Consider the following 24,363-nt stretch of genomic DNA (forward strand, 5'->3'; position numbering starts at 1 on the left):
ATCCTTGAATTGAAACAGACCTGTCCATATGAGTTCATCCACAAAAGTTTGTTTCCAGACCAAGTTGTGAATGAGTAAAAGCACCCCTTCGTCTTCAAAATGTCTACCATGGGCCCTGCCTTTGGTGTAGATCTTGTCTCCCGAATGGACATGTTTGGGTCCAGTGACCTTGCAAATGCATGGGTACATTTTGACCATATGGAGCGCATATCAGGTTGGACAACCATAGGAGCTTATGTGTGATCCAAGGTAATTTTTATTTTTATTATATTGAAATTGTTGTAATATTTGTGTTTTCATAGGCTACATTGTAACTTAACAATTGCGATAGTAGAGTTTAAAGTACAAGACCAGACAACATAGGAAATATTTTGGAAGTCTCTCTTTGATATTGTCCTAAAGTGGACTAGTAAACTTGCAAACTTTTGTAGTTTCATGGCAGATGGGGCTGGTGCAAACTAGAATAGTGTCCGAACAGTTTTTGGGAATGGTCAGCCATTGGAAGGTCGTGAGAGGACTTGTGAGTTCCATTGGGCTCAAAGCCTAAATCAGCACTGCCACCTTATCAAGCCAAAGTTTCAATCAATATTTAAGGAGTTGTGCAAACAATGGCAAGTTGCACCTTCTGAAGAAGAGCATGAGGCAAAAGCAAATGAGATCCAAATGTGGTGGCGTGAAGATGGCCATACAAGCATAAGTTGCCTACCACAACTTGAATCATGGTTAGGGTGGTGGGAAGTTAGAATGTTCTAATGGGGACATCACTCTTTTCAGGTTGGTTTCTATTTTTTCTTCTCCTTTTATTACTTCTTAATATTGCCTTTTCCATTAGGATCAATTACTTGAGGACCTTGCATACACCCCAACTGTGAATCTCTCTAAAAGTAAGCACTGGAGTTGGCGTTCCTCTGAGGCAAGGAAAGGGAAAATGAGTCTATATGAAGCTTGTCTATCAGATTTGATACGTGCCATAGAGCAATCTTCAAAGGCACTGGCATTCGAGGAAGGAAGATACATGGGAACAGGGCCTTCTATTGAAATGTTACATGATAGGATGAAGAAAAAATTAACTCCACCCGCCCAAACAGTGGCAACTACAGTTGAGGAAGTGGTCCGTGGCACATCTATGGAGTACACTCCCCGAGCTTCTATTGGTGATATGAAGACTGTCCACTCAAAGCGTCGTTTTTCTTTTGTTGGGAAAGATGTTGGTACGGACATTGGAGCGAAAAGCTCTTATAGGCCTGATGTCGAGTACCATTCTACTCCAAGACACCACTCTCGGATTGAGCCACCTCAAGTGGCTGATGAGGATAGTGCATTGCAATAGGTTAAAATTGCTTACCGTAGCATAGAGCCGAAGCAATGGGCAATCCGATGCGTGCTAGCAAAATCGAATGTAAAGTGTGTGGGGATGCATCCGAGGGGCAAGTGTTGGGTCTAGATTCGTGGTGACAAATCTGCTTTTGTTCTAACCCCATGTTTCTATGGGGAACAAAAGCAAGTAGGATTTTTGAGATGGTGCTGGCTATATTGTTGCAACACCGACGCCAACCATACGAAGCAGCTTGAAGACACTATAGTGATTAAACCTGATGCAGTACCTAAAGAATGGCCAGTTGCTAATGGGGTCACACTCACCTAGGATGAGATTGAAAACCTTGAGAAATCTACTTTTAATCTTGAGAGGAGAGTTGGAGACATGAGTGATAGAACCAGGACTATTCCTACAGAGATGCACAGGAGGCCAGCACGAAAAGGTAAGGCAGTTAAATTTATTGGTACCATTTCCCAACAGAAGCAAGGTAAAATAAACTTGGCTCAAACACTTGAGTGTAAGATTCTTTCCACGAAGTACATCACTGCGCTTGCAAAGGAGTACATAGTCAAAACAGAAGGTGGAGAGTACACAATTGCCATTCATGACTTTCCTTCTTGCACATGTCTAGACTTTACGAAGCGCGAGGAATATGGGAAGGCATATGCTCCTTGCAAGTATATGTACTACATCTTCATCAACATTTTGCACCAGGATCCTAAAGTGGATATTCATATATACCAAACAAGCCTTACTATTGCTGAGTTGCAGAAAACTTTTGGAGCTAACTAAATTTCTCCATGTTTATTCTCTATCAATAAAACTTATTATACTTTATATAATTAATAAAAATGTGTTTTTTCATATCACTTTTCATTTTATATGCTTTTGAGTGTTCTTTTCGCAATACTACCCAAAGTACTCATATGTCTCTATTTATGTCTTTACTATCTCAAAAAAGATTTCATGGTAGTCTTTCGGTGCGTGATGTTGTAGTGTATCGCGAGAGCATATATACCATCATATTGATCATGCCATTGTTTCCACTAGACACTAGAAAATATATGGGGCATTTCTTGAAAGTGGCAAAATTACACTCAATCAATAAAAGGGCATTCTTTTTCACCCAATTTGTTACACCCTCTGTTATTACATTTATTTTCAACTCATGATCACTATCCTCTCTTTTATTCTCTTGTGTGGTTTGGTTATGTTGTGCAATGGGATAGTTATTGCATCTCCTAGCCCTTAAACCCTGGGAAGAAAGATTGTGAGAGTTAAAATTACCAACACTAAAACCCATAGACATTTGTGTGTATTTCCCTTTTTTCAAATGAGAGTGTGAATGAAGATTTCTAAATTCTAGACAATATGCTATGACAAATCCCTAAAAAATGCATTCTAAAAAGAACTAAGTCTTTCTTATATATGCAATAAGTTTACATCAATGGTTATTTTTTTTCCTTTCAAACGGTTATATGGCTTTACATAGAATCTTATTTCAAATTTAATAATTTTTTAATTCTGACAAACCTGACATTTACTAGCTAGAAAGCATAGAGTACAAATTTAAAGAAGTGACAAGAATACTCTTTTTGCAAACATTTTATTTTATGTTCTAACAAATGTCCCTATCATTACATGTAGTAAATATTTAAATTATTAGAACAAGAAGTGCCCTTTAGAAAATTTTTATCTATATAATATATAGAGAGTTATGAAATTATTAGGTTCACCATAATCTTAAAAATTTAAAGTTTATAATGTTTATACTAAATTACAATTGAAAATTGAGCTCAACTCTTCAACTCGTGAGCTCAAGTATGGTTTGTACCTGCGCATTTTATCTCTCTCCCCTTAAGCCAATTGGAAAAGGGGCAATTGCTTAATGAGAGAGCCCTTAGTGGCTATTTTATCCTTATTTATCCCCTAAGGTTTTAAGGATCCATTATCCAAATCTCATCCCATAATCACATGTGTTACACATATGTAGAGATGAAAATGATGGTCCAAATGGCTATATAAAACTTCACATTCGTTCCTTAGATATGGATTTTGGTTACCTTTTTATATCGTATTATATGAGTTTGTGCTTGGGCTCGTGAATGAGGCACATTAGCAATACAAGGTTACACTTTGAGTTGGCAAGATGGATTTGAGGTATACCATTTTGCACGAGTTTGCACTTGGGCTCATAAGTGAGGCACATTAGCAACTCAATGTTACATTTTGAGTTGGCATGATTAATATTAACCTATCAGTGGTTCTATAAGTTGTTCCATGTACCATGGGTAAAAAAGTAAACCTTCTATGGGTTTGCTATGAGTGGCAAATAGGTTGATCTATAACTATTTAGCATTGTCATGCTTTCTTATAAACTTTTCTTGGATTGGACTGAAGGCAGTGTGAAAATAAGCTTAAGATTTGGTCAAAGATAAAACTAAAAAGAAAGTCCTTTAGAACGAAGGATCAAACACGTAAATCATTTTCTCTTCTTGGAGAGATAATTTGTAATGAGGTGTTAATTCATTACTCATACTCATGTCATGCAATCAAGAATCCCTACCTTGATGCATATTGGTTATGGTGGTTTTACAAGTGGTGAGTTATGGGATGCATAGTGGTGAAACGCTAAACCATTTTATCTAGGCTTGGTATTAAAGACTTAGGTTACAATGCTTAATTCTTTTCCGGGGAACCTTGTTATTGCATCTTGAGTAACTTAGTGTTGGATTAAATTTTGAGTTTGGTTAGAAAAAGAGTGACATGAGCTAATTTGTGTTGTGAAGAAAAATTGGTGATATTAGGTGTTATAAATCTTTATCGGTGGAGTGTGGTATTTATGTTGCATTTTGTTAAATAGAGTTGGCATTTGATACCTACATAAACTTTTGAAGTAATAATGTGGGCTTGCTCATTGTGTTGTTTGATTAATGATTAAGTCATTGTGATTTTATATCATATGTGTTTATGAAGTTGTTTGGTTAAAGATGATCAACCCCAAAGTGGTTGATAGTGAAGCTAGTCTATTTGCACGTAGTAGTATTGTAGTAACTTTGACTAAATCCTCAATAGTGATTTATGATATGCTAAATTTATGTTAGTACCTTGGTTTTTGAAGGGTTGCCCATTGAGGTGTTAGTAATAGTTATAACATTCATTTGCTATAGCTTGTTAGTTTATTTGTTAGCATTTGGAATAGAATGTTAGATAGAGAAGGTGTGTAGTTGAAGCATTGACATCACTAGCACTTGTGTTAATGGAAGTGGTTTTGTTATTTCAAGTGATGAAAAATTTTCCCTAGAGCTTTATTTTCCATGCTATTTTTTTGTTAGTGTTTTAGCTTCACATTAAATTTTGAAGGTGGTTGAAGAAGAGTGTTAATGCAATGTGGATATCCAAAGATATAGTCTTCATGATCAAGCTTTGAATGTTCATTTTACATTTTGTGAATGTCAAGGTTAAATGCTGGAAATATTGATAGGATATTTGATGGTTAAGCATATTATTGGGTCATGAGAATTGGTGTTGAGATGAACCTATACAAAGTTGTTAGTAGGAGGAAGTTAGTTGAGTCTTGAAAGTTTGCATTCCTAGATTGATAGTTATTCTTTCTCTAGGATGGAAAATTTTCCATAAATTTTCTTAGGTTTTTCCAATGGCTAATGTATTGATCATTTTGCCCAAAAACCATTTCATTTTTGAAGGCTAATACAAACTAATGAAAAGGTTAGAGTTGACTTCAGTTGATGTATATCTTAATAGGTAATTTATATGATGTAGCTCAAAAGGGATGTTGACTTTTGGGGCTAAGGCAATTGAGTTAGATAGCATTTAGAGTTAGTGTAAAAAAATGGCTATTGCACTTTTTTTAGGAATGTGACTTTTGTGCTTTTCTTTTGTAGCATTACAAATTGCATCTTGCATTTTGTTATATTCTATGAGATTAGTGAGGTCTTACTAATTCTAACTTAGTCTTGGTAACCCTGTGCCTTGGCTAAGGATGGTGGTGTCCAACTTAGTTGTTTGAGGTTGAAATGTTATACCTGTACTATAGCTTTGTCTATAAAGAGGTTGTGTACTAATATGAGTTTATCTCATGCTTTTCACTTTAGTTTCGATTGAGTGTTAATCATGTATAACTAGCATCTTCAAGGCATGCTCAGAGCTATTGGGTAAAAGCATTAGTGAGCTTATTGCTATGGAGTTAGATTTGAGTGGTCATTTAATTTGTGCTTATCCATGAAGTTTTATCTCATACCTAAGGTATTATGTTTATGTTGGACAAATATATGACTCAATAGCATGAGTTTAGTGTTTGGGTCTTGTGAAAGGCAAGTTGAAGAGTGATTATTGGTTACTTTGCAACTAGTGATTACTTGTAAACTTTGGAAAAAACTGTTAACATTTGCTTTGCTCGATGAAGATTTATCAGTGATAGGCTTACTTTATAGAATGGTGTTGTAAAGGATCATGTTGTTAAACTTACATGGTTTTTCTATGTTGGCATGTTAACACTACTTTTGTCAATATCATTTGGTTGCATTTAATTCGTGGTGTTAGATTTCATTGAGTCTTGGACGTGGTGAATCACTCCTTGATGATGTGTTATATAAAACTGAGTATTATTGAGGGATTGGTCTCAGATACTAATTAAGGTATCTTTGACTTTGGTTAGCTTAGTTGCTAAAGAGTTTTGAATGGTGATTCACTCTTATTTTTTAGTAGCTTTGTTCTGGTGTTGATAGCATTAAATAAATGCTTTGTCATTGACATTGTTGGTGTTAAGACTTGAATGAAATGATATGTCTCTCCATAAGATTAATATTGAGTTTCATTAGTCTTGATATAGATAGTGTTGATGATTTGGCTATAGCTTTATATTATTGGCATTTGTGCAATTGCTGTTAGTAACTGTATTGGTGTCCAAATGAACTAAATAATAAGTTGAGTTAGTTGTGTTCTAGACAAAATTGTTTAATAAAGGTTGAGCTTTAGATTTTTCTTAAAAAGTGATTTGGTCATGGGTTACATTAGTTTTATGAGAGAAAGAGTTAGTGATTGATATTGGAATGTTTAAATCCTTATTAAATTTGAGTTAGAATATATCAATCATTGATAATTCTTTTTGTGCTTGTTATAAAGTGAGTTATGTCTTGCTATAAATGGATTCATAGAGGATTGTTTGGTGATTACTTATTGAGCATAACTTTAATATACTTGGCTTTTATATTGATGCAGACATACTCTTTATTAGCTTTAGCATTATGAAGTTTGGCTTATGGATGTATTGAGAAGGATATAATGGGTTATACCATGATTTTTTTTTTAGCATTGAAGTTAGTTCATATGAGACTTATGATCATTATTAAGCATGATTTGGCTATGGGCTTCTTTGAGCTTTTGGTTGTTTGAGTTTTTATATTTATTATTCTATTTGTTAGAAGTTATTGGGGAAGGCATTTTGGCTCATAGTTTCAGATGTTGAAGTTAGTATTTACATTTGGAAATCATTAGTGATGATTGACTTTAGGATAGTTGATTATCCTTATCAAAGATTTTGCTAAATTATTATTGGTTTTGAATAATTTGCCATTCTTCATTATGGTAGATTGTTTCTTCAACAATGATTATCATTTTTCTATTGATTGGATGATTAATGTTCTTTCATGATAGTTAGTTGTTTTCTTTGATAGTTTATGGGTTTTTCCATTACCATATGTTCTTTATAGTTTGCTTTAGATTGATCTTTTAGGTTTGGGACATTAGTAGGATGTTGTCGATAATTGCTTAAACAACTTAAGTTCCTTCGTATTGTTGATTGAGATCTATTCAAACTAGCTGGTGCAATAATTAGCATGAATGAGTGTTTGTTAATCTTGCCATATTTATTTTGTTCTGTTGATTATTGCTTAAATTAGTTTTGATAGATTAAAATGTTATTTCCTTCGGGTGATACATTTGCGAGGATTTTGCTTATCTATTAATAATACTTTGTATTCTTTGAGCTGTTTTTCGTAAGTTATTTAGCATACTATCTGCAATCTTTAATAGTTGAGTTTTATCATTAAGTTTTTTTTATGATCTACTTACTATTTAATTTTTTTGGATAGTTAATCTTATAACCTTACCCTTTAAAGCTCTTGGTGGTTCCTATACTCTAATATTAGTTTATCAGATGATAACTCATTTAGATTACTTTTGTATTCTAATCTAAGATTGATTCATTGATAATTAAGTTTCTCATATATCATTGTGTATGACTTTAATATTGTTCAATTATTGATCTTTGAGTTTGGGCTAGTATATGCAAACTAGTTTTAGCACTTTGTATGCATAGTGAAATATTTAGTCATGGGGTAGCTACTGTTAATTAGTCACATCACCCACCTCTCTGTCGATATTCCTTATTTCATTAAAAGGGTGTGATAAGGTAAACAACTTTAATTGCTTATTTATAGTAGTCTATCTAAACCTTATTGACAGGTTTAGTTTCTTTGCTCATAAGGGCTAAGGCCTCTAGCTTCTCTCTCCCATGCTAACTAATCACCCCAATCCCAAAAGTTAGTCTCTAGGACAATCATGAAAACTTACTAAATATAGAATGGCATTAGATTGTAAATTTGGAAATAGAAATAACAACATCATATTCAAGACAAGCTCTACATTCCGTAAATATGCCTAACTTGTAAATTGACACTTTCTATAAATAGCCATTAGGATTGAACAAGACTAATACATGGGGCATAATAATGAGAGTGTCTTGGCGGACACAATAATCTATCATTTAACAAATATTAAAGGACCAAATTCAATATTACAAGAGTTCTCAACATTAACAAGTGCAAGTCAATGAATGAGTTTTTCTGACCATGTCAAGTATGCTTGACTAATAGTACTTACGAATTCTGTCCTTATGCTTTTTTGATCAAATGCATATGCAAAGACTAGTTTCTCAACTAACTTAGGTAGAGACTGAAAAAGAGTCTAATAATATCAACCTCCTACGATCATGGTAGTAAAAAAAAATATCTGAAGGGACTACTTGGCAAGTAATTTTCAATACCTACAGTCATATTTACAATATAATAGTACACCTCATCCCCAAAATTCTCATGGAATAAATTCAGTTGGATGAAAAGATTAGTAGTAAAAGCAAAAAAAGTTGCACCATATATCATAAATACCACTATCAATTGTATTTAATTGTTCAACTACAATCACATTATATCAAGCAATTGCACCAATTGCTATTCCAGGTCAAAGGAGGAGGTTTTTGCAAAGGAGTATACTACTTTACCATGAAGATGAATGAAAAGAGGTCTAAACAAAAAATATAAATCCAAGCACTCTTTAAAGACAACTAAAATTGCTCCTCATTTCTAACAATGCAAGTGCATATAATATAAAAATGTGTATATTTTATAAGCCCTAAAACCCTAACTTGTGGTCTAAATTGAAATCAATTTAATAGTTACCAAAAATAATGGTATATAGCATTGGAGCTATACACCTAGACATCACAGATGCTTTTAAATATTATAGATGCCATTTAATTCATGTATATATAAACTTAATAACATATGTAAATAATGGTTCCTATGTATCATAAGAAATAATCATAGAATAAATTCCAAAACTATAATAGTGTTGTTGTAGATAGTTAATAAAAACAAGTTCTTAAACTAAGAAAAAGTTATTACAAAAAGTAGAATGCAAAAGAGAAACATATCTTTATTAAAGAATTTTTTTTCTGTATATAACAGTTAAAATTATTTCTCTAAATTCAGAATATAAGAAATGGTTGAATTACATTATTATTTTTATTTCTGTTTTTCTTTATTTAAAATGTCTATTTCTATGAAATTTAGTTATGCTGGTAGATATAAAATGACAAATGAGAGTGCTAAATTAGTTTTAGAAGCTATGGATTTAATGATTGATGGTATTTCTTCTGAAGAATTACCAAAAGGTCAATGCATGGAATTTGAATTTACAATTCAAGACGATATGCAAGGAAATATGACATGTGTAAATCAATTATGGGTTTATAGTTCTAATGGAAAAATGATTGATACAACTTGCAGTACAAATCTTAATGAATATGAACAAGACCACGGAAATAATATGAGGCTACAATTTAATAACTTATTACAAACATATCGTACTAATATTCAAAATTTACGTCCATTATACTTTAGATTAGTATCTGGTTTATATGCTATTGAGTTCATAGAAAAATATATATATGGTAGAGGAACTCGTAGCATTAACAGCTACACTCTAAATAGTTTATATGATTGTAAAATTTATCAAACTATATTAATTAGTAATATGCCTTTTAATTCATTGAAGGCCTATCAGTTTTTAATATCTCCAAATAGAAAAGCCCATTTATATTTACATATTAACTGCATGTTGGTGTTATATATTAAGACTTCTATAAGATGGTATAAAGGATCAGATTATTTTAAAAACTGTGAATTTAAAATACAGATGGATGGAAATATTGTGTTATATTCTAAAAATAAAGATATAATATGGTCCCCAAATATTTATTGCAAAACTAAAGACTGTGAACTTAAAACATTTCTTTCACTTCAAAATGATTGCAATTTAGTATTATATGAATCCCATCAAAAAACATTTTTAAAACATCCTATATCAAGAGCATTATGGGCTTCAAATACAAGCCCATGTGAATAAGTGACATGTAAACTTTTTTTTTAAAGTAAGGCAATAAAGAAACTACTAGATTGAACTGATCGAGAAAAACTGCTGGAGCACTGGAACACGGAGCTGCTTAAGTTGCTCCAGAGTTCCCGTGTCCACCACAGATCCATCACAGAGAAAAGTGGCTACGTCAACAATGCGCTCTATCTGCTGCATGTTGTGAGAGACTAGAACCACGGTCATACCATCCCTCCGGAGCTCCATCACGGTTTTCTCCACGAGATTGGTCGAGAGTGGATCTAAAGCACTGGTTGGCTCGTCTAGCAGTAGAACCTCGGGCTCGTTTGCCAGAGTCCGAGCTAGCGAGACACGCTGAGCCTCGCCACCAGAGAGCTCCTTCTCGGACTTTGATGCAAACCTTTTGCTTGGATCAGCGATGCCCGCTCGCACGAGAAGCTCCTCGATTCTTTCGTCAGAGAGATGGACTCCTCGAAGAAGCGGGCCATATCTCACATTGTCAGCGACGCTTCCTACGAAACCAAAAAGAAGAAAGATAAAAGGAATGATTGGAGAGAAGAAGAGAAAAGTGACGATCTTACCAGGGAACAAGCACGCAGCCTGGAACACCATTCCAACTCGACGTCTCAGTCCTATAACTTCGAGCTGTGTGATGTCCGCTCCATCCAAGAAAATCGCTCGAGCAGGAGGCTCCCATAGCCGATTCAATGCTCGCAACACTGTCGATTTGCCACTTCCAGAAGGGCCAATGAGGCCATGAATTGTTCCAGCTTTGATTTCCAGATTGATCCCAGACAGTAGCGTCGCGCCATTCGACGCCAGCCTGCGTAGATTGTCGACACGGATCTTAATCACAGTAGCTGCTGCGTCCTGCTCTGCGAAATCTGAGAGTAGATATGAGGCGTTAGATCGATCGCAAGGAACTTACACGAGCATCAGCAGCTCCAGTGGCCTGGGCTGCGCAATAATTTGACAGTTTCCCCGCTGGAGGAGGCCACCATTGCGCTGTGGCGAGGCATCCCCCCAGCATTCTTGCGATAGCCAGGAGCCCTAGCATGGCAGCCGTCCACTTGAACGCATCTCTCCCGCTCATTTCACATTAAGCGCGGATCAATCCAGGCCGTTGAATAAACAGTTTAAACGGACGGCCGGATCGGAATGTTCTAGACGACTAGGCTTCCTCATTTCCATTCTTTCGTTCTATCGAGCTTCGATTTGGAGCTAGCTATGGCGCCTCTCAAAGCGGTGGCTGTTCTTGCCGGGACTGGCGTGTCTGGAGTCGTGAGCTTCGTCGAGGACGGCGAAGGTGAGAGCAATTTCGGCGGAAAAGCCCTATTGATCTGCGAGTTTTGCAGGTACTACGGTGTCTGGAAAGATCACGGGCTTGGTTGCGGGCGAGCACGGCTTCCACGTCCACGCATTGGGCGATACCACGAACGGATGTTTGTCCACAGGTAGGGGTCGATAGCTGGGGAAAGATTTGAGCTTTGAGCTGAAAAAGCTTGTGATTTCTTGTCTAGGCGCTCATTTCAACCCAAATAATCTGGAGCATGGGGATCCAAGCGATAAAATCCGGCACGCTGGCGATCTAGGGAATGTGACCGCAGGCCCCGATGGTAAGTTTCGTCCACTGTAGAGAGCTTTGATTCTGATTTTCTTCTTTTCAGGAGTTGCGGAGTTCGTCATCAAGGACAAGCAGGTACCTTATGCTTTTCATTTTTCCTTCACGAACTTCTCCTCCTTTTTCTGTTCGTTCTCGTGTTTTAGATTCCTCTAGCTGGGGCAAACTCGATTGTGGGCCGAGCCGTCGTCGTTCATGCGGATCGTGATGATCTTGGCAAAGGTTCTTTGATTTTGGTTTTCCACTGTTGGTCTTGATTGTTACCTTCTCGGAGTTTTCAGGTGGACACGAGCTGAGCAAGTCGACGGGAAACGCTGGTGGACGTCTTGCTTGCGGTAAGCTTTTGTATACTTTGATAGAGTATCTCGCTTAAACTTCTTTCAACTCCCACAGGAGTGATCGGACTCCAGGCATCTGCCTGAACGCGAGCGACTTCCCGATCAATACTTCTACTCATATATAAAGAGTTTTTCTGACGAAAGAATAAGTGATTATTTTTTTTCTTTACAGTTCGAATGTGGTGATTGCTTGTACCTGGTCACTGGGGTATTCCAGGAGCGCTGAAGACCTCTCCGGTTTTGTTCGTCACAGGATTTATAGTTGGTTTCCATTCTAAGAATGCTTTTCCATGCTAAGAATGCTGTTGCTAAGCATTTGCTAAGAATGTAAGAACAATTGCTGAAGAACAATCCCAACATGGAGTGTTGCTAGAGGCTTGGTTTTGTACTTAGTACAGCTGTTATTCTTCACATACATTTCCAGAGTTCTATCTTGTTGACATTTTATTTCTTTAGAATTATTGAATAGGATTTAGAATTTCTTTTAATTAATAATAATAAAATTCATAATGTTTAGAAACTTTAATGTTCTAATAATATCATTGTAAAAAAAAATTTAAGATATTATAAAAGATCCAAGTTTTGCACATATTTTTCTATCATTTATAATCTCATATTTAGTAGATACTTAAAATATGCTCTATTGATATGTCTTTAAAATTAATAAACATTAAATTCTATAGTAACTTTTCAGAGAGAAATATTGTTTAAAATATAAAATTACATAACAAGTATAAATTTTTACTAAAAAACTAAAAGTTATAGTACTTTTCTCTTTTATTAAGTATTATTTGGGATCAAACATAAGCCTCACTCTTGTAAATTGCATCACCACTTGGACTCAAATATCTACGAGATGAGTAGACAAATCTCTATTGTTTTCAAGAAAATTGATCCCAATATTTATGATAAATAATGTATGTGACTATTTTTTATAATTATAAACTTTAGAAATATATTTTAAAACTTTATACAGGATTTACATATAAACTTTTAAGTATTTATTTTTGAAAAAGTTTATATATCTATTAAGATGAAAGTATTTTTAATCATAAAATTTTATATTTTAATTTATTTGCATGTGAAATCTATTTCAATGAAAATTACTTATGGTGGTAGATATAATATAACAAAAAAGAGTGTTATATTAAGTTTAAATAGTATAAAACCAATGATAAATAAAATTCCTTCTATAGATATACCAAAAGATCAAAGTATGAAACTTGAATTTACACTTAAAGATGATATACAAGGACCTAAGGAATGTGTTAATCAACTTTTGGTTTATAGTACTAATAGAAAAATGATTGATTTAACTTGTAGTGCAAAAATTGATGAATATAAACAAGATAATGGTGATAATATGAAAATAGATTTACTATCATTTGCATATTCACGTTTTACATTCATCATTTTTCAGAGTAATAGCTGGTTATTATTGTATTGAGTGTTTTGGAAAAGTATTTCATAATCATGGATCTGAAAGTATAGATAAGTATAATTTAGATAACTTACATGATTGTAGGATTTATTTAACAACACTAATTAGCAATATGCCTTTTAATGTTTTAAAAGCATCTGAATTTTTAATATCTCCAAATAGTAAAGCCCATTTATATTTACATCATAATTGTGTTTTAATTTTATATATTAAAAATACTATAAGATGGTATAAAGGATCTAAATACTTTCAAAATTGCAAATTTAAAATACAAATGGATGGAAATATTGTTTTATATTCTGAAAAAAAGATGTAATATGGTCCCCAAATATTTATTGTAAGAAAAATTACTGTAAGATTAAAATTCACTTCAAAATGATTGCAATTTAGTATTATATGAATCTCATCAAAAAACATTTTCTGAGCATCCTATATTAAGAGTGTTGTGGGCTTCAAATACAAACCCATGTGATTAGTTTATAATTATTATTTGGTATTTGCATAAATTCTTTAGTTTGCTTTCTTTGTTTTTAAATGTAATAAGTTCAGGTTTATTTAACAATCATAATTTAACATAAAAAGAAAGCAGTTCATACCATCCTCATGGTTTTCTCAATGACATTGGTCAAGAGTGGAGCTCCATTTGCCAGAGTTTGAGCCAGCGAGCTTCATCACAGAAGCTCCATGGAGCTTCTGTCAGACGGACCATATCTCACATTATCAGTAACATAAAAGAAAAGGAAAAGAGAAAGTAACTATGATTGAATGATTGCTAACTAGAGAAGACTTGGTTGGAATTTTTACTTCAAGCTTGATGTCCAAGAAAATTAGCCTTATAGTAAGCTTGTCACAGGTCAAATGAGATCCATCATTTAGCATTAAGCAGGGGACCATGGTTTGGATCGTCATATGTGAATAAGTAATTATAATTCAGCTTTAGTCAATCTACTCATATATAAAGAATTGTGCTGGCGAAAGAATAAGTGATTATAATTTCTGAGCTTTACAGTTTGAATGTGATGAGTAGTTTCCTTCTTTCTCAGTTTCTTCTTTTTTTAAGCTGCTGCTGCTGGCTGTATACTGCCTGGTAACGCATCTCGGCCATTTATCTCGTGCGATGTCACTGGGGTGTGACCTTCCACGAGATCCAAAGACCTCTCCGACGGTACGTGAAAGTCTCTCAGGATTTGCTCGTTCGCTAACCGAGCCGACTTGGTTTCCAGCACCACCAAGATGTGTCTTTCCAGCTCGAAACGCATGAATTCCTCTGTGCAGGCTGTGGTTTACCAATAAGTTTCAGTGATCAAAGGTAGAAACCACGAGGAACTTACAGTCGACCAATCTAGAGAACTGCCTCAAATTGCGAATTTTCTCCCCGTTGAAAGTCAGCACCTAAGATTCAAGGTTCTTAGTTTTGTCCAAACGAAGACAACACCAACGAGCCAACGCCTACCTCCACGTTCTGGAGATTTTCATAGCCTGCGTTGACAGGATGCGCCAGTACCTAGATAAAATGTTTTGACGTTTGTAGTTAAAAACTAAAAAATGTAGTGTTACCTGTGACATAACTATGACTTGCTGGTCTTCAAACTCCACCATGCCATTCCTCGCGATTTCTCTCAGCTTTCCCTGTTTGAAAGCACATCATTACGAGTAACTCGGCAATACATTACTTACCGATACTTCAGCTTCACCGAGGTCGCACTCCGACCTGGAAACAGCAGAAGTTTTTATTTTTTAAGCAGCTGCTTATACCGACGGAAGCTTACTCAAGGTAAGGAAAGCACAGTGGGACGAAGACGAGGCCCGCAACAATGAAATACGAAGGCATTTTAGATGCTAGGTGAACAGGAACCTGCACAGGACGAGTGAAGAGTACTGAAAGGTGTTAAGAAAGTTAGGTGCTCACCAGCCGAACAGGAGGTTTAAAAACTGTTTGGACTTTCAGTTCCTTCCCATCACGAAGAAGCTCTAATTCTGCTGTTTCGCCTGAGAATCTGCTAGCAAAACCTTGTAAAAAATGAGCAGCAAGGGAAAACGTACAGACATACTTTTGAGTGACAAGAAACTCAAAATCGATTCGTTCCCCTGTCCGGAAAGAAACTGTTCCTTCGTTAGCTATAGGTACACCATCAAAACTTAACAAAACATCGCCCTGTCAAAGAGAAAAGGTCAGAGTCCATTACAAATTACACATCACTTACAGCCTTCACGACGCTGGCAACGGGGGCAAGTGGCTCAACTCTTCGAATAAGCACACCCTGAAACAAAGTTCAGATGCATATATACGGCCATCACATATACCTTCTGCCCACTTTTCATCTTTAACGAGGCTCGCATTGCTGAGTTTTCCAGCTTTTGCCACCAAACGGCTAATGATGGAAAGCCTGATTGCACCGAAAGAAAGTTTAGAACAATACTTTGAAAATGATGTACACTTGCCAGTGTATCTTCCGTTTTGTTCGAAGTCCTTCAAAAAATGAAATATTACAGCTGTGGGAATCACAAAACCAATGTTTTCTACATCCATATCCTTCAATGACTGAAAAGTAAAACGAACTACGGTTGATTGCCACTCCACATAAAACAGAAAGAGAAACCTGAAAGGCGATTCCCACGCATTCACCCTCTTCGTTGAAGGCAGGACCTCCGCTGTTTCCTGGAAAACAATATAAACTTTAGAACCCTTACTTACAACCTCAAAGTTACCAGCATTGATGGCTGCGTCGATCTGGACCCCAAGTAGCTCAGATGCTCCATGTACATAAGACGTTACCTGAAAAGCCAGGCATTTTAACTTTTGATATAACTACCAAAACCTTCTTACTTCTATACGGGAAACCACACCACTGGTCACTGATATGGTTTCACCACCCATTGGGTAGCCCACAACAATCACAGGATCCTAATATGCAGGTAGTCAGGAGATGGACTAAACTTTCAAAGGAACATTTGAAACCTGTAGCCTAGGCAAGCTTCCAAACTTTAAAGGCTCCACAGCTTCCCAAAACTCTTCGCTGTCAACCGTAAGGAGCGCCAAGTCGCAATCAGGGCCCTCAGCAAGAACCTGATGGAAAATGATCCCAATCGTTTTAAGAAAATTTAAGATGCGCACTCACCCTGGCAACAAACTTGGTATCGTCTCCACGCTTTTTTACTTGCACCTGTAAATTTTCAGTGAGAAGAGAAAACAATCAATTAGTAAGGCGTACTTGTGTGTGGTGCTCGACACAGTGTGCATTTGTCAGCAACCTTCGGCCAGATATGACGAAACCGCTGCAACAAGCAAACTATCAAAGTTAAGTTTTCCTTTCCAAGGTTTTCGGAGTACCTGCCAGTGCTCATGAACTGCCGTTGCTTTTGCCAAGGAAGAGAATAATCTGGTTCAGAGTGAGTGCAGTACACCTGCGTAAGAGGAAGACTGCATGCTCAATTGTTATCCGCTGGGATGGCTTGGAGACGAATGAAAGAATAAAATGCCAGCACCTTTACAACGCCATCCAGACAGAGATTCTCTTCGATGTCGTCTTCGCCGTCATCGAGCTGTTAAAAAGATGCTCGTAAACTTTCGTGAAAGAAAGAAGAAATAAGAACACCGCAAACCTGGTAGAGATCTTCTAGCCAAACGCTCGTGTCTGAAGCCTCGAGAATGTCTAATCCTTTCTTTTCCCGCTCGTCATCTGAACCTTCGCTTTGGTCCTGCTCCACTTCGATAATGTTCTTCTTACGAGCCTCTACAACAAAAACTTTGGATGAACTCCTCTGGTTCAAGGAAAAAAAACCATGGTGAGTCATAGAAATAACAAGGGAAGGAAAGGTATCGTGAAACTTACAATGCGCTTAAGTCTAGTCCCATCCAATCTCGTTCCAGAGAAACCTGACGCCAAGCAATGCTTCCTCGCGCATTGCCTGTGACACAATCTACCGCTGCTGCTGCTGGCTCCCTGGCTCAACCTCAGCAGAGACGATGGAACAATAACCGGCAAACAAGCACGCACGGAATCCAATGCTGTGAAGGAAGCAGTCACGCAAGCCATCCTTCCGTGAAATCCAGCTCAATCTCTGGAGCTCAGACGCTGGCGTGTGGAATCGCCATTGCGAATTCGATTCCTACGCACTTACAGCGAGAGGAGATTGGAAGCCGCCGCATTCCAGCCGCATTGCGCATTGCCGCCAAGCCCTAGGGGCTTGCAAGAGCGAAATAGAGAATATTCATATCCATTATTCTTCCAGCAAAGGTAGAAAATTTAATCTAACCTTTGGTATAAACATCACTTAACGAAACAATCTCCACCACAGGTACACGATCATGTACCGTGTTGCTTTGATTTTGTTTCTAGTTCTTTGTTCTTTACGTATACATACCTTTGGTTTCAATCTTCGCAAAGGCTGTGGAATCCCATGTATTCCCCTGCGATGTATCTTCTAATGTCCGCGAAGCCTCCAATGATTCCTGAAAATTGTTCGTGGCACAGTCAGTTTTTTGACAGTTTGATCGAGGATTTCCACAAACCCAGAATGATGGCACTTGATCCGATTATGGCCGCCAGGATAAAGATGATGAACGAAGTTCTTCCGTATCTCCGGATGAACAGTTTGGTTGCGTGGAGGCCAACCAACGCTGCGATGCCGCATAGCGTGGTGAAATATGCAGCTGCCAGTGAAAGGAGGTGGTGTTTCGTTAGAAGACGAGAACAAAGATTGTCGCGTACCAAATCTGACTGGAAGTCTTCCCAGAAGATAGAACTCTACAACGGACATGGATGAGGAGAAGACAACGATAAACGTCGTGGTTGCGGACGTAACCTGCGAAAAGAGAAAAGGAATCCAAGCTCTGGTAAGACTCTCGAGTCTTTGGGAAAGTTGTCATACCTGTGGGATTATGCCGAGTTCCAGAAACAATGGCGCCAGTATCATCCCCCCTCCAATGCCTAGCAGCCCGCCAACGACACCGGCGAGTACCGCATAAAGAGGATACAAAAAGAGCTGCTCGCAAGTTGGACCCGAAGCTGGCTTTTCTTTCCCGAAATCTCCTCGTCTGTAAATCCTCCACACTCCAATTGCGGTTGCTCCGATTGAAACTGGGGCCTGTGTTTTCACAAGCAAAAGTTGAGAAAATGCCACAGAGAAAGATACTTACTTGGAGGACAGTCAGAATCCAATAAAGACGTCCACATGTCGCGGCACCAGACTACAAAATGAGACCAGTCATGCTCAATCATACACAAAAGAGAAATCAAGTACCTTCAGCAATTGCAGAATGAGATAGACCGTCCACACAGTACAAAGGAGACAGATGTTGGCCCACTTGATCGAAGATGGTAAGCCTTCCTGCTTGAAAAATATATCCACATCATCAGGACAACATTTTTTAACAGTGCGATGCTTACTGGAGCACATTGCTCGGACTTCGCTAGCAGACCCTGCTCCAAAGATGACGATGGCTCCGTCCGGGAATTTGAGACAAAACCTACACAGGCATGGGCAAGTTGTCATAAACAAATGAGTCGTGCGCTACCTTCTTCCCCGGTGTCACAACAGTGGGCCTAGCAACAGAAACACGACTTTGTTCATTTTTGTCTACGCCAAAAGAATAGGAGCAAACCTTTTGCTCAGATTCCGTGCTCCAGGTACATGCACCTTTGTTGAACGTTTTGAATGCCATACCTGCAAAAAACAACCAGTGGGAGCGGCTCATATTGTGCTTGCTCTAGAACGAAGCATGAAATAAAATCATGGAGGAAAGAAAAAAAGTCGTGCTTACCAGTAAGAACAGCGACGAGCAGAACTGTGAGGATCCAGTCCGGGAACATCACATTGCACATAACTCCGATGCTAATTCCCAGTAAAAGCATGGGCTGTATGAGAAGCGCAAGGTCGTAGTCTATGAGCGGCTTGTCAAGCACGGGATGCTTGGATGGTAAGTTGTAGAGAGCTGAAGCAACAGCACCGCCCATAATCATCGCTGCACCAAGCAGCAAATGTAAAAAGGAAGAGACTTTCACCTTCGAACGAAGGATAGACAAGAACAAAAGGAAAACTCTACTCACATTTCGATAGAGCTGCCGAGGTCTTCACATCGAATCCAATCAAGAGCCGAAACAAGGGAACGAAGAGGCCGCCACCGCCGACGCCGGCCGCGTTTGCAAACATCGCTCCAAGAAACGCCACGACAGAGCCTAGTACCATTCTCCAGTTGAGAGAAAACGCCTTGCGACAGCCAAGGACGAGTCTGAGAGCTTCCATAGAAAAGCTGGATCGAAATGCGGTGAAATCGCGCTTACCGGCCAAGATCGCGAGGCAGGGAACATCGCTTCCAGCTTGTGCGCGGTATTCTCGACCCAGCTTGCCTCGGACGAGCGCTCCCGCTGCGCCGCCGCCGCCATCGCCACGAAATATAGCAGCGGCATCAAAGCCCCAAGCGCCCGCGGGCGCAGCGCCGCCATGATCGATCCACTCGCAGCGATTGACGAACTAGGGATTGATCGATCGCGGGCGCTTTTCCTGGACAAGAAAACTCCAAGGAAACAATTGTGACACCCTCATTACATCAGTAATAGTTTATTTGATGACGTAAAGCATATTCATACGGAATATTCTTTAGGGCTAGCAGCCAAGAGAGTTTGCCCTAGGTTGCGCCAAGAGCGTTTGCCCTAGGTTCTTTGCGAGGAGCTGCGCCGCGATCTTTTTGCAAGGTACTGTCTGGAGATCTAGCAGCAATGCCGGCGCCAGTGCTGGTTCTCAATGAATCGACCAAGCGCGAGACGGGGAGCAAGGTCTACCACGCCAACATCCAGGCGTCCAAGGCCGTGGCGGACATCATCCGGACGACTCTGGGCCCAAGATCCATGCTCAAGATGCTGCTGGACGCCTCGGGGGGGATCGTGCTCACCAACGATGGAAATGCGATCCTCCGGGAGCTGGACGTGGCTCACCCGGCCGCCAAGATGATGCTGGAGCTCAGCCGGACGCAGGACGAGGAGGTGGGCGATGGCACCACCTCGGTCATCATCCTCGCCGGGGAGATGCTCTACGTCGCGGAGCCTTTCCTGGAGAAGCTCTTCCACCCCACCGTGATCTGCCGCGCCTTCGCCAAAGCTCTCGAGGACTCGCTGGCGGTGCTCGAACAGGTTGCGTTCCCGATCGACGTGAGCGACCGGGAAATGCTGCTCAACATCGTCCGGAGCTGCATTGGGACCAAGTTCACGAGCCGGTTTGGAACTCTCATCGCGGACCTGGCCATCGACTCGGTCAACATGGTGGCGATCGATCTCGGCAATGGTCTCAAGGAGATCGACGTGAAGAAGTACATCAAGGTGGAGAAGATCCCCGGCGGCCAGCTCGAGGAATCGAAAGTTCTCAAGGGCGTCATGTTTAACAAGGACGTGGTGGCTCCTGGCAAGATGCGACGACGCATCGTGAGCCCCCGGATCGTTCTCCTCGACTGCCCGATCGAGTACAAGAAAGGCGAGAACATGACCAACGCGGAGCTGATGAACGAGGAGGACTGGAGCACGCTGCTCAAGCTGGAGGAGGAGTACATCCAGACGATGTGCTCGCAGATCGTCAAGTTCAAGCCGGACGTGGTGATCACGGAGAAGGGCCTGAGCGATCTGGCGTCTCACTACTTCAGCAAGGCGGGAGTGAGCGCCATCAGGAGGATCCGAAAGACGGACAACAACAGGATCGCGCGGGCCTGCGGAGCCACCATTGTCAACCGGCCGGAAGAACTCCAGGAGAGCGATGTTGGGACCGGGGCCGGGCTCTTCGAGGTCCAGAAGATTGGCGACGAGTTCTTCACCTTCATCACCGACTGCAAGGATCCAAAGGCGTGCACGATCCTTCTCCGTGGCGCGAGCAAGGACGTGCTCAACGAAGTGGAGAGGAACCTCCACGACGCGATGGGAGTCGCCAGGAACGTCATCCGGGACGCAAAGCTCCTCCCGGGCGGAGGAGCCACCGAGATGGTGGTGTCGGCCGCGCTCAAGAAGAAGGCGTCGTCCATCGAGGGCGTGGAGCAGTGGCCTTACAAGGCGGCGGCACAGGCTTTCGAGGTGATCCCACGGACTTTGGCACAGAACTGCGGTGTCAACGTGATCCGGACGATGACGGCTCTCCAGGCCAAGCACGCCGACGAGAACAACGCCAACGTCGGGATCGAGGGCCACACCGGGAAGATCACGGACATGAAAGAGGCAGGAGTTTGGGACTCGTTTGGTGTCAAGGCTCAGACGTTTAAGACGGCGATCGAGGCTGCTTGCATGCTTCTCAGGATTGACGACATTGTGAGTGGCATCAAGAAGAAACAGACTGGGCCGAAAGCCAAGACGCCAAAGACTCAGATCGAGGATGACAAGGATGTGGATAGTGAGCAAGCTATTCCAGAGTGAAAAGAAGTTTACGTAATTTTACTCTCTTTTTTTTTCATTTCTTTTTTTCCTTTTTCCCAGTTTCCAGTTTAGCTTGTGTTTAAAATCTTAAAATTACATGGCCTCCCAACAGACATTGCCTACCAGGTTGAGAAAGTATTTTTGATCCACGTATTATCAATACAAGATTGCCTTCTGCAGGATCTCTTGCTGGATCTCTAGGGCAACATCGGGATCCATTCAGCTGTTCCACCACCATCTATGAAATTCACTATCTGCACATACAGCAAGAATTAAGAATATTTCATGATATCCTTACCATTATTGTCTATACCAAGTGATTTGCCCAATATCCTTTTAGATCAAAGGTATAAGATGACTCCTAACAATTGCTCTAGCCATGCTGTGTATTTTCTTCTACCATACATTTTGTCATTCTAGCCTTAAACTTGCACATAGAATTTAACAAATTTTTACAATTAATTGTATGTTTAATTTCGATAAATTGTAAATTTAACATTTGAGTCCAAGAATTAAGAGAATAAACAACATACTTTGAGTTGAAAAGAATTTTTAAACATTGAAAGCATAAATATACATATATTACTTAGGATTCTTTCTCTTTTTGAAGTGTTGATATAAAGCTTAATCACCTTTGTCAAAAAAGCTCGTCTTAGGCAGAAAACACAATGTGGCTATTCACAGATTGAGCCAAATGAATTCGCAAAAGCAAGCACAATAGCACACCTTAGCCCATTTAAAACTGAACATTATTTTGGCTAAAGCTGGCAATCTTGTTTACTGTCCCACTACCAAGCAATGCCCATTAGTTCAAAGACTTATCTTAAGTTTTTATGGAGATTGACACATGCATTTGGAATGTGATCACCAGATTTGTTCAGAACTCTCTTTGCAGAGCCAGCACCTCAATGTGTATTTATATAGTTAAAATTAAGTTCATTTACTCCACGCCACAACAGCTCCATTTAAAGATTGAGAGTGATCCCTATCCTCAGCAGGGATTTAAGATAGAGGGAACGAACAACAATTTCCCAATTTGATTCTTGCCTATATGTGTAAAATTTCCTTATCATCTCACAACAGCAAATGGCAAGTGGCGTGAACAGCTTGGCGGAGACAAAACTTATTATGGTCCCAATCTGACAATTGTTATTCGCTGGCTCCTCCTTATTATTAGATTCATTGTTTAAGGTGAACTGTGCGAATTCCATAATATAAAGAACCTTTCATACAATAGTTTCTAGTGAAAGGGCTAGTGAAAGAAATGGAAGATGCCTTGGCTGAAAGATTGTCTCGAGTTAGCAAGTTTGATTTGCCTTCCATCCCTTGCAGCATTCCCTTGGAATGTCATCCTGAATTCACTCGGATATCTGAAGTTACTGATGCATGGGCTATTAGAATGTTGGGTATCACTGATCCATATGAGAGAAAGAAAGCTATTCAGGCAAGATTCGGTTTGCTCACCGCACTAGCTACACCTAGGGGAGAGAGCAGTAAACTCGAGGTTGCATCAAAGCATTTCTGGACTTTTTTCGTTCTAGATGACATTGCCGAGACAGACTTCGGTGAGGAAGAGGGGCAAAAAGCTGCTGATATTTTGCTTGAAGTTGCTGAGGGAAGCTATGTTTTTAGTGAAAAAGAAAAGCAGAAGAATCCGAGCTATGCCATGTTTGAGGAGGTGATGTCGAGCTTCCGCAGTCTCATGGATCCCCCACTGTTTGCTCGCTACATGACTTGTCTAAAAAACTTTCTGGATTCTGTGGTGGAGGAGGCCTCTTTGCGATTTGCCAGATCCATTCCAAGCCTTGAGAAATACCAGCTGCTCCGGAGAGAGACGGTCTTTGTTGAAGCGTCCGGAGGTATTATGTGTGAGTTTTGCATGGATCTCAAGCTGGATAAGGGTGTGGTTGAATCCCCAGAATTCGTAGCCTTTGTCAAGGCAGTGGTTGATCACGCCGCCCTTGTCAATGATCTCCTTTCCTTCCGATACGAGCTGAAAATCAAGTGCTTCCACAACTATCTCTGTGTCATCTTTTTCCACAGCCCGGATAATGCAAGTTTTCAAGAGACTGTCGACAAGGTATGCAAAATGATCCAGGAGACCGAAGCTGAGATTTTGCAACTCCAAAAGAAGGTGATGAAGATGGGCGTGGAAACTGGGAACAAAGATCTAGTGGAGTACGCAACATGGTATCCTTGTTTTGCATCTGGACACCTTCGCTGGTCGTATGTCACAGGACGCTACCATGGACTTGACAATCCACTGCTGAATGGTGAACCATTCCATGGGACCTGGTTTTTACATCCAGAAGTCACTCTCATGTTGCCATTTGGAGCCAAATGTGGTGATCATCCATGGATTGCAAGAAGCTAGGGATATTGGGAAATAATAGGGTGGTATTCATGTGAAGTTGGAGTATTTATAATATTGAATCTTTAGCATATCTCCTCTTATGGTTACTATAAGACATGCTTTGCAACGAGTTTTTTACTTTCCAACGTTTTTTTCAACGAGGTGGAGAGGAATCTCTTCAAGAGTGTCATGGTGGGAAGAGCCACCTAGA

At 39.5% G+C, this 24,363-nt stretch overlaps 6 protein-coding genes across 8 annotated transcripts; 3 read left to right on the plus strand and 3 right to left on the minus strand.

Moving 5' to 3' along the window:
• Nucleotides 1-10,049: 10,049 nt before the first annotated feature.
• On the minus strand, nt 10,050-11,102 carry LOC9653396 (ABC transporter I family member 17). Its single transcript, XM_024659527.1, has 3 exons — nt 10,940-11,102; nt 10,591-10,893; nt 10,050-10,521 (listed from the first exon to the last, which is right to left on the minus strand). The coding sequence occupies exons 1-3, from the start codon at nt 11,100-11,102 to the stop codon at nt 10,070-10,072; spliced, it is 918 nt and encodes a 305-aa protein (XP_024515295.1). The 3' UTR covers nt 10,050-10,069.
• Nucleotides 11,103-11,168: 66 nt separating this feature from the next.
• Nucleotides 11,169-12,139, plus strand: LOC9653800 (superoxide dismutase [Cu-Zn]). Its single transcript, XM_024659635.1, has 7 exons — nt 11,169-11,315; nt 11,365-11,463; nt 11,530-11,625; nt 11,677-11,708; nt 11,777-11,852; nt 11,912-11,965; nt 12,024-12,139. Exons 1-7 carry the CDS (start codon nt 11,237-11,239, stop codon nt 12,050-12,052), a joined length of 465 nt encoding a protein of 154 aa, XP_024515403.1. The 5' UTR covers nt 11,169-11,236; the 3' UTR covers nt 12,053-12,139.
• Nucleotides 12,140-14,365: 2,226 nt separating this feature from the next.
• LOC9653397 (protease Do-like 2, chloroplastic) lies at nt 14,366-17,578 on the minus strand. The gene is made up of 21 exons (XM_024659595.1): nt 17,243-17,578; nt 17,013-17,171; nt 16,896-16,952; nt 16,741-16,814; nt 16,622-16,685; nt 16,529-16,573; nt 16,369-16,476; nt 16,237-16,314; nt 16,119-16,185; nt 16,010-16,068; nt 15,852-15,951; nt 15,714-15,796; nt 15,614-15,670; nt 15,461-15,564; nt 15,319-15,406; nt 15,179-15,264; nt 15,087-15,120; nt 14,967-15,038; nt 14,863-14,913; nt 14,741-14,801; nt 14,366-14,685 (listed from the first exon to the last, which is right to left on the minus strand). Exons 1-21 carry the CDS (start codon nt 17,444-17,446, stop codon nt 14,465-14,467), a joined length of 1,872 nt encoding a protein of 623 aa, XP_024515363.1. The 5' UTR covers nt 17,447-17,578; the 3' UTR covers nt 14,366-14,464.
• A 33-nt stretch (nt 17,579-17,611) lies between these two features.
• LOC9653801 (sulfite exporter TauE/SafE family protein 3) lies at nt 17,612-19,921 on the minus strand. Of its 3 annotated transcripts, none has more exons than XM_024659597.1 (12): nt 19,694-19,921; nt 19,460-19,619; nt 19,174-19,374; nt 19,015-19,076; nt 18,928-18,955; nt 18,800-18,879; nt 18,654-18,740; nt 18,550-18,600; nt 18,282-18,497; nt 18,122-18,215; nt 17,923-18,063; nt 17,612-17,862 (listed from the first exon to the last, which is right to left on the minus strand). In XM_024659597.1, exons 1-12 carry the CDS (start codon nt 19,853-19,855, stop codon nt 17,783-17,785), a joined length of 1,362 nt encoding a protein of 453 aa, XP_024515365.1. In that variant the 5' UTR covers nt 19,856-19,921; the 3' UTR covers nt 17,612-17,782. The 3 variants fall into 3 exon arrangements, with proteins under 3 accessions (XP_024515365.1, XP_024515364.1, XP_024515367.1); XM_024659596.1 differs by having other exon boundaries at nt 18,654-18,743; XM_024659599.1 differs by having other exon boundaries at nt 18,654-18,743; nt 19,460-19,641.
• A 93-nt stretch (nt 19,922-20,014) lies between these two features.
• Nucleotides 20,015-21,937, plus strand: LOC9653802 (T-complex protein 1 subunit gamma). Its single transcript, XM_002985556.2, has one exon. The coding sequence runs from the start codon at nt 20,129-20,131 to the stop codon at nt 21,797-21,799; it is 1,671 nt and encodes a 556-aa protein (XP_002985602.1). The 5' UTR covers nt 20,015-20,128; the 3' UTR covers nt 21,800-21,937.
• Nucleotides 21,938-23,060: 1,123 nt separating this feature from the next.
• LOC9653398 ((E)-2-epi-beta-caryophyllene synthase-like) lies at nt 23,061-24,242 on the plus strand. The gene has a single exon (XM_024659604.1). The coding sequence runs from the start codon at nt 23,064-23,066 to the stop codon at nt 24,171-24,173; it is 1,110 nt and encodes a 369-aa protein (XP_024515372.1). The 5' UTR covers nt 23,061-23,063; the 3' UTR covers nt 24,174-24,242.
• The last annotated feature ends 121 nt before the right edge of the window (nt 24,243-24,363 follow it).

Source organism: Selaginella moellendorffii, unplaced genomic scaffold (assembly GCF_000143415.4).
Source record: "Selaginella moellendorffii unplaced genomic scaffold, v1.0 SELMOscaffold_69, whole genome shotgun sequence".
NCBI lineage: Eukaryota > Viridiplantae > Streptophyta > Lycopodiopsida > Selaginellales > Selaginellaceae > Selaginella > Selaginella moellendorffii.

What these genes read in the sequence shown, in the direction of transcription:
- LOC9653800 (XM_024659635.1), top strand. Translation starts at nt 11,237, where the DNA reads ATGGCGCCTCTCAAAGCGGTGGCTGTTCTTGCCGGGACTGGCGTGTCT. An exon ending in GAACGGATGTTTGTCCACAG is followed by an intron (nt 11,464 to 11,529) that starts GTAGGGGTCGAT and finishes TTTCTTGTCTAG; the next exon opens with GCGCTCATTTCAACCCAAAT. An exon ending in TGGTGGACGTCTTGCTTGCG is followed by an intron (nt 11,966 to 12,023) that starts GTAAGCTTTTGT and finishes CAACTCCCACAG; the next exon opens with GAGTGATCGGACTCCAGGCA.
- LOC9653802 (XM_002985556.2), top strand. Translation starts at nt 20,129, where the DNA reads ATGCCGGCGCCAGTGCTGGTTCTCAATGAATCGACCAAGCGCGAGACG.
- LOC9653397 (XM_024659595.1), bottom strand. Translation starts at nt 17,446, where the DNA reads ATGGCTTGCGTGACTGCTTCCTTCACAGCATTGGATTCCGTGCGTGCT. An exon ending in CAGTTCATGAGCACTGGCAG is followed by an intron (nt 16,686 to 16,740) that starts GTACTCCGAAAA and finishes TGCTTGTTGCAG; the next exon opens with CGGTTTCGTCATATCTGGCC. An exon ending in ACAAAACGGAAGATACACTG is followed by an intron (nt 15,797 to 15,851) that starts GCAAGTGTACAT and finishes CGGTGCAATCAG; the next exon opens with GCTTTCCATCATTAGCCGTT.
- LOC9653396 (XM_024659527.1), bottom strand. Translation starts at nt 11,102, where the DNA reads ATGAGCGGGAGAGATGCGTTCAAGTGGACGGCTGCCATGCTAGGGCTC. An exon ending in CACTGGAGCTGCTGATGCTC is followed by an intron (nt 10,894 to 10,939) that starts GTGTAAGTTCCT and finishes ATCTACTCTCAG; the next exon opens with ATTTCGCAGAGCAGGACGCA. An exon ending in GGCTGCGTGCTTGTTCCCTG is followed by an intron (nt 10,522 to 10,590) that starts GTAAGATCGTCA and finishes TTGGTTTCGTAG; the next exon opens with GAAGCGTCGCTGACAATGTG.
- LOC9653801 (XM_024659596.1), bottom strand. Translation starts at nt 19,855, where the DNA reads ATGGCGGCGCTGCGCCCGCGGGCGCTTGGGGCTTTGATGCCGCTGCTA. An exon ending in CTGCCTCGCGATCTTGGCCG is followed by an intron (nt 19,620 to 19,693) that starts GTAAGCGCGATT and finishes GGCTGTCGCAAG; the next exon opens with GCGTTTTCTCTCAACTGGAG. An exon ending in GGATTCTGACTGTCCTCCAA is followed by an intron (nt 18,498 to 18,549) that starts GTAAGTATCTTT and finishes GTGAAAACACAG; the next exon opens with GCCCCAGTTTCAATCGGAGC.
- LOC9653398 (XM_024659604.1), top strand. Translation starts at nt 23,064, where the DNA reads ATGGAAGATGCCTTGGCTGAAAGATTGTCTCGAGTTAGCAAGTTTGAT.